General features: G+C 63.9%; 1 protein-coding gene across 3 annotated transcripts; it reads right to left on the bottom strand.

Annotated features, from left to right (window-relative positions):
• Window positions 1–1,393: 1,393 nt before the first annotated feature.
• CCDC106 (coiled-coil domain containing 106) lies at window positions 1,394–6,107 on the bottom strand. Of its 3 annotated transcripts, none has more exons than XM_027618467.2 (6): window positions 5,938–6,107; window positions 4,533–4,608; window positions 4,278–4,385; window positions 4,007–4,183; window positions 2,699–2,911; window positions 1,394–2,238 (listed from the first exon to the last, which is right to left on the bottom strand). In XM_027618467.2, exons 2-6 carry the CDS (start codon window positions 4,561–4,563, stop codon window positions 1,922–1,924), a joined length of 846 nt encoding a protein of 281 aa, XP_027474268.1. In that variant the 5' UTR covers window positions 4,564–4,608; window positions 5,938–6,107; the 3' UTR covers window positions 1,394–1,921. The 3 variants fall into 3 exon arrangements, with proteins under 3 accessions (XP_027474268.1, XP_027474267.1, XP_027474266.1); XM_027618466.1 differs by lacking the exon at window positions 5,938–6,107 and adding an exon at window positions 5,224–5,885; XM_027618465.1 differs by lacking the exon at window positions 5,938–6,107 and adding an exon at window positions 5,228–5,884.
• Between the last annotated feature and the right edge of the window lie 14 nt (window positions 6,108–6,121).

Here is a 6,121-nt window from a genome sequence, read left to right as displayed (position 1 = left end):
TCCAAATAGCGTCCGCTATTTCCCGGCCGTAGAAGGAATCGGGAGCGGCGGCTTCGGCTGCTTCCGAAAACACCCGAAGCGAGAATTTCACCGGCTTCCCAAGCAATCGTAACTTTTCGGAAACTAGCTCCTCAACGTTCGGGTGTTTCCGTAGGTCCGCGCGTTCCTCTACGCCCAGCCCCCTCAAGGGTTCGGCTTCTTCCGACAATTCAAACCGCCCCAGTCTTTGGCTGCTCCCGCAGATTCTGCCCGCTCTTCGCCGCCGGCCCTATCCAAGCAATCGGCTACTTCAGACAATCCTAACCGTCCCGGACTTCTGCGCTTTCTGAAGGTTTCCAGCCCTGGCTCTCGGCACCAGCCAGAGAATTAAACCCGATGCCAAGCTTCGGCTCTTTCCGGACAGTGCACTCACTCCTCCCCCGCCCGAGAACTTCGGCTCCTTCCGCCACCGCTTCGGGAAGGCCTCACTCACGGGGACAGCTTCGGCTTTTTCCGTCGGCGCTTCGGCTCCTTCCGGCTCCGGGAACCGAAAAGGGAGGGAGGACAGAGACGAGGTGGGTCAGGAGAAGGGATACAGAGAAAGGGCGGGGTCCCGGCTCTCTGCACCTGGCTCTCCGGGTGGGGAGAGCGGAGGGAAAAAAGGGCCGATCTCGCGGAGGGCCTAAGAAGGTTGCGCGAGACAAAAGCAGGCAGCGGGGTGAAGGGTGCGCGCGGCCGCTGCGGAGGTTGCCAGCGCGGCTTTGTGCGCCTGCGCAGAGTGGAAGAGAAAGGGGGGGGCGAGATCTGCTTCTGCGCCTGCGTAGAGGTCGGTCTGAGGCGAGGTTTCTCGCCGTGCGGGAGGCGAGCGCGTTCCAGAGGCCCCAGCACGCGTGCGCGAGACTTTCCCTTACTCTGGGAAAGGTAGTGAATTGCGGACCGTTAAGCACATCCGCCTTCTCCTGGTTGCTGTAGCAACCGCGTAAGCGCGCTCGCTCCCCTCCCGCAGCGCAGGCACAGCAGGCGACGTAGAGGGCACTTCCGGAAGACCAGTAATCCGGCAGCACCGCCTCCTAGCGGGCGGGCGTGGAAGCCTCCGCCCGGACGTGTCCCTTCCCCCCCCCCTTGGCGGTCGCTTCCGCTCGCGGTCATCGAGTCCCGTCTCCTGCCGCCCCGCCTGTAGTCGAGCTAGCCCCGCGGGCAGTGTTAACGCCTCTCTCCCGGAGCTCTCTGCCCCTCCGAGTTGCCTGGGGCACAACTGCTTCTCCCCCCGCCCCTGCCGCCGGGGGTGCTAATTACACCCTGTCTCCCCAAGCTCCGGCTCCCTGCCTGACCGCCCGCGCCGTGGAGCTCCCCGGTGCCCCCGTCACTGTCTCCGCGGCAACGGACATCCCCTCCAAGAAGAGGCCGGGCCTAGTTTATCCCAAATTTTATCGTCTCTCTTTAATTTAAATTCTCTGAATAATTTTTTCTCGTCCGAAGCTCCTGGCAGAGTGGGCCAGCCTGTCCTCGGGGCTGGGGGTAGAGACGGGGTATGTACAGTGCCTGGCCCCGCAGAGAGTCTCGCAGTGTCCCCAGGAGGGAGGGCCGGTGAGGGCAGAACGGTGCAGCTCGCGTGGGAGGGGTGCCAGTATTTGGGAAAGGGCAGAAACCGACCCCTGGGCGGTAGCTCTTGGGAGCCTGGCTATGTGGACGCCCCTCCCCAGGGAATGCGGAGGAAGGGGAGGGTGCTGGGGCCGTGAGAGGCAAGGAGGGGACCAGATCTACATACAAGGGACCCGGGGTGGGAGTGGGGATCTGCAGGAGCCGGAGAGGCACACGCAGAAACACCCCAGGCCCTCTGGAGGGGCACACCACTCATGCACACGCTCGCTCGGTGCCAGGAGGGGCACAGGAGGGGGGGAAGTGGGGGCCGACGGGCGCGTCCTGGGCCGGGTGGGCAGGATCACCGCTTGAAGCGGTAGGTGATGGGAAGCAGCAGCTTGCTCTTCTTGAGGGCCTGCACCTTCTTGAGGGTCTCGTCGTCCAGGGCCAGGAAGCAGCGGCGCGAGTACTCGAGCAGACGCTCCTTAGAGGGGTCGAACTCGCCCACCTCCGCCAGCTTCTCCGGGGCCACGATGAGCAGCTCCGCGATGGGCGTGGTCAGCGCCACCGTGTTGCGATCTACTCGGTGGTGCTCAAAGGCCCGAGACATGCTCTTCAACTTCTGGAAGGTGCCCAGGATCTTCTTGTAGCGGCAGAGGACGCCGTCTGCATCCTTCACTGCAGGGCCAGGGCGGGGCAGAGAGAGAGACACGAAGAACAGAGATGGACACGGGAGGCAGGGATGCGGCAAGGACAGGCAGGGAGCCCCATACAAGAAAAGCCAGGAGAACGACATGGAAACCCAGAGGACAGGTGGGTGAGGAGTCAAGAGGTGGTGGGAGACATGGACACAGAGTGAGACAAACGGAAAAATCAGAGAAGGCAGGCCCAGAGAGGAGGGGGGAGTTCCCAGCCCAGCTGAGCCTCACCCACTCCCCTTGTTACTAATGAGGAGCCTGAGGCTCGTGACAGACCCCAGAGGGCAAGGCTGCTGAGGGTGGACTGCAAAACTAAGACCACACATGGAGGCTGGGACAGACAACCAGGCTAGGGGAGAAGGGAGGGCCTCCTCGAAGGTCACAGCAAGACCCCAGCCCAGACCCCTTGAGCTCCCACCCCCTGCGTGTGCCTTGCTCACCCCGCTGCCTCTCCCGTGCCTTGGGCTTCCCAAAGCGCCTCCGGCCAGCACCTCCCTTCTGCTTCTGCCTCTTCCTCTCCATGGTACTGCCTTCTTCAGACGCTCCGCTGACCGAGGAGGCCGCTGACTCAGGGTCTGAGGCCTCGCCCCCAGCCCCACCCCGGCCATCCCCCTCAATCCGCCTGGGCCCAGGCTTCACCCGGCAGTGGTCCTCTGGAGAGACGGAGAGAAAGAGAGACCCGTACACGTGAACTTCCAGAACAGGAGGGAGGAGGAGGCAAGAGGCTGGCTGTAAGGACAGACACCACATCACACAGGTCCCCAGGAAAGGGGGGCCTCCACCAGGGCTGGAGCCCCCAAGGAGACCAACAGAAAATGTGGTGTAGATGTTGTAGTCCTCACCAAGATGGCTGAATACACACTGCACCTGGTTGGATGTGGGGGCAGAGATCACAGGTGGGGCACAGGTTCATGCTCTTCTGACTTCTAAACTTTATGGCAAGAGATCCGGGGGGAGGGCTGAGAGGAGCAAGACACGAGCAGACACCTAAGAGAGTCTGGGACTACAGGCTCCCCCGGCGGAGGAGAGAGTTTCTGGGGACTCAGCGGGACCTCCAGGAGAGGAGACTCTAAAAATCCGGGAAGCAAGCAAGGCCTTGGTTGGGGTGGGGGACTCAGACCCTGAAGGAAATCCCAGGCTCTGGGTCTAGTGGGCTGGGAAAGTCAGGCGCCCGCCTTCACCTGGACAGAAGGTGCGCTGGGGGGAAGTCCACTGTTGGGATTCTCACTAAGAAAGCCCAGAAGACCCCGGGCCAAACCATCCTAGGTAGGTTCCCGTCAGCACGCGAAGACAATGGGAGGTCCCAGCAACCCAGGCCACAGGCAGTTCCAGAGCAGAGGGGTCCCCAATAACACAGATGTTGAAGAAACACACCCCTTGCCCAAGCTGTCAGGTGAATCACAGGGGATTACAGGGTCCTGGGGAGGAGCCAGCCCGGGGCTGAACACCATGTGGAGGGAAGCAGAAGTTGGACTCCCCAAAACCGGGTGTAAAGATTTGGAAAAGGAAAGCCCTGACTATCCCTGGCAGGGGATGGCCACAGGATTCTGCCCATCAGCAGTGGCAGGAGTCAAGCAGGAAGGAAGCTGAGCTTGGGGTCCTGCAGACGGCCTCAGGAGCAGGGAGAGAGCCGCACTGGGCCACCAAAGGGTGAGAGTAGGTGGGAAGCGTCCCGTAGCCCGGAGAAGGGCCAGAGCTATGTCAGGGCCCAGGAGTGAGACGAGGGAGTAGCCCCTCAGGCACCTCACCTGCATCTATGCGGGCAGAGGAGATAAACTTGTCTAGCTGACACCGTAAGAAGTCCCTCTCCTCCTCCAGGTCCTCGATGCGCTTCTGCAACCATGAGTTTCTCTCCAGGGCCATGTGCAGCTGGGCCCTGACACCATTCATCAGGGCCACGGTCGGGGATGCGGCCTCCGGAGGCTCTAGGGACACCAGGAAGCTTTGGTCACACCCCAGGCCTCAAGGGCCCTGCACCCCAGCTGACTGGGGTCCCTCCGAGCCTTCCCCCCAGCTCACCCTCGAAGTTCCCCCGAGAGGGGCTCAGACTGTAAAAGATCTGTGGGTCTAGGTGGGGCGTCTCATCGAAGGGGATGGAGATCTCGAAGGCCTCATCGTCTTTCTTCACTGGAGGGGAGAGGCCAGGGGTCACCCCAGGCCAGGCCCCAGGCACCTCAGACCAGCCCCCCACCACAGCAGCCCTGGGGAGGAAATGGCAGGGACGGGCAGGGCAGTGGTGGGACCAAGGGTGGGGCAGGGTCCCCGCTTCCTCACGTGTCCTCCTTCGGCTGTTTCGGTCATTCATGGCGCGGCCTCCAGCGGACCCAGGTAGCTTAGCGCCTCAGCGGCACTGGACAGAAAGGGCAGCCACAGATGGAGGGACCCCCCCCCCCAGGAGAGGTGGGACCCAACTCTTTAGTGCTGGGGGTGGGGGGATGATGCTGAGGGCCGGGACTCCCGGATCTGAGGGAGGACACCTGGGGTTTCAAAGTCCTGGGCGCCTAGGAAACGAGGGCGCTGGGGGCCCAGACCCTGAGCTACTGAGAGCAGGAGGAGCGCGTTCCCCGCGGGGGACAGAGCCGAAACATCCTGGCCTGGATGGGGCGGACCCTCATCACGGGTCACCTCGGGGCCAAAAGAAGGGAGAGGTGCAGGGGGGAGGGGACCGTGCCCCAACTTCCAGGCGTAGGGTGGGGGTCCAGCCCACGCGCAGCCCCTCCCCCGCACTCGTGTGGGCGAGCAGGGCCCCTCCCCCGTGGTGGAGGGGGCGCGTGCGCAGTGCGGGGGGAAGGTCACGCGTGGGGATGCGCCCCCCCCGCCCCCGCCCTTTGTCCCCCGGGTGGGAGGGGGAGCGATGTGGGCCAGGGGTCCCAGCGGGAGACTCACTAGGCCGCGGGTGCAGATGCGGCCACCACCCCCCGCCCACAGGTTCCCGGGGTCGGAAGGGCCAGAGCCCCGCGCTCACCCACCCGCGCGCGGAATCCGGCCAGGGGACCGACAGCGGCGGCGCCCATGCCCGGCGCCGGGGAGTGTCTGCAAAGTATCGCGGGGAGTGGAGGGAAGCGCCCGCCCGCTTCGGGCGGGCTGGGCGGTAGAGGTGGCGAGTCTCGGGCGGGGTGCCGGGCCGGTGGGAGCGGGCAGGGACGCCGGTACTTCCCGGTCCGCCGGTCGGTGCGCTCCTCCGGGACCCTCCGGCCCCAGGTGAGACCCGCCGTTTGCGGCAGAGGCGCGGGCTGCACTTGCGCGACGGCCCCTTGCCGCACTACCCCTCCCTCCGCGAAGCCCGGGCAGGGAATGTCGAGAAACTCCCAATTCCTGGACAGCAGGCGGCTCCGGGGTCCCCGGGGTGGGTGGCGACGCACCGAGTCGGGCCCGGGAGAGAGGAGACAGCCAGGGAAGTTGAAGCACAGGGAGAATCTTTTTCAACGGTACCCCAGGAACTGGGCCCACGGACCCCCGCAACCCGCTCCTTCATCTCCCACAGTATGCGCATCACCAGCACAACCAGACCGCACGCACGGTTCCTAGGACCATGGGACGGTGGAGGGGTTAGAGTTACCCTCCCTGAAAATAGGGGCCTGGAACACCAGCACCACTCCTGTGGTAGCTAGCTTGGGAGGAGCTTTCAGACCCAATCTTGGCCGCTCCTTCTCCCCCAACCCCGCCTCAGTTTACTCACCTGTAAAGTGGGGAAGTTATGGTCCCGTTTAGGTTCCTTGTGAGGATGTACTGATATGGTGCAGGCAAAACGCTCAGGCCAGCGTCTGGCCATAGTCTAGGCTCAAGATCAGGGCGCTGGCGGTGGTATTTGAGGTCAGACAGTGGGAGGCTCTTTCCCTCTCTGGGGAGTGGACATGGCTAAT

The sequence above is a fragment of the Zalophus californianus genome, chromosome 17, assembly GCF_009762305.2.
Source record: "Zalophus californianus isolate mZalCal1 chromosome 17, mZalCal1.pri.v2, whole genome shotgun sequence".
Taxonomy (NCBI): Eukaryota; Metazoa; Chordata; class Mammalia; order Carnivora; family Otariidae; genus Zalophus; species Zalophus californianus.
The sequence above is the reverse complement of the archived record's forward strand: the minus strand, read 5'-3'. Positions and strand labels throughout refer to the sequence as shown.

What these genes read in the sequence shown, in the direction of transcription:
- CCDC106 (XM_027618467.2), bottom strand. Translation starts at nt 4,563, where the DNA reads ATGAATGACCGAAACAGCCGAAGGAGGACAC. An exon ending in AAACAGCCGAAGGAGGACAC is followed by an intron (nt 4,386 to 4,532) that starts GTGAGGAAGCGG and finishes TCTCCCCTCCAG; the next exon opens with TGAAGAAAGACGATGAGGCC. An exon ending in GGCACGGGAGAGGCAGCGGG is followed by an intron (nt 2,239 to 2,698) that starts GTGAGCAAGGCA and finishes CTGGCCCTGCAG; the next exon opens with TGAAGGATGCAGACGGCGTC.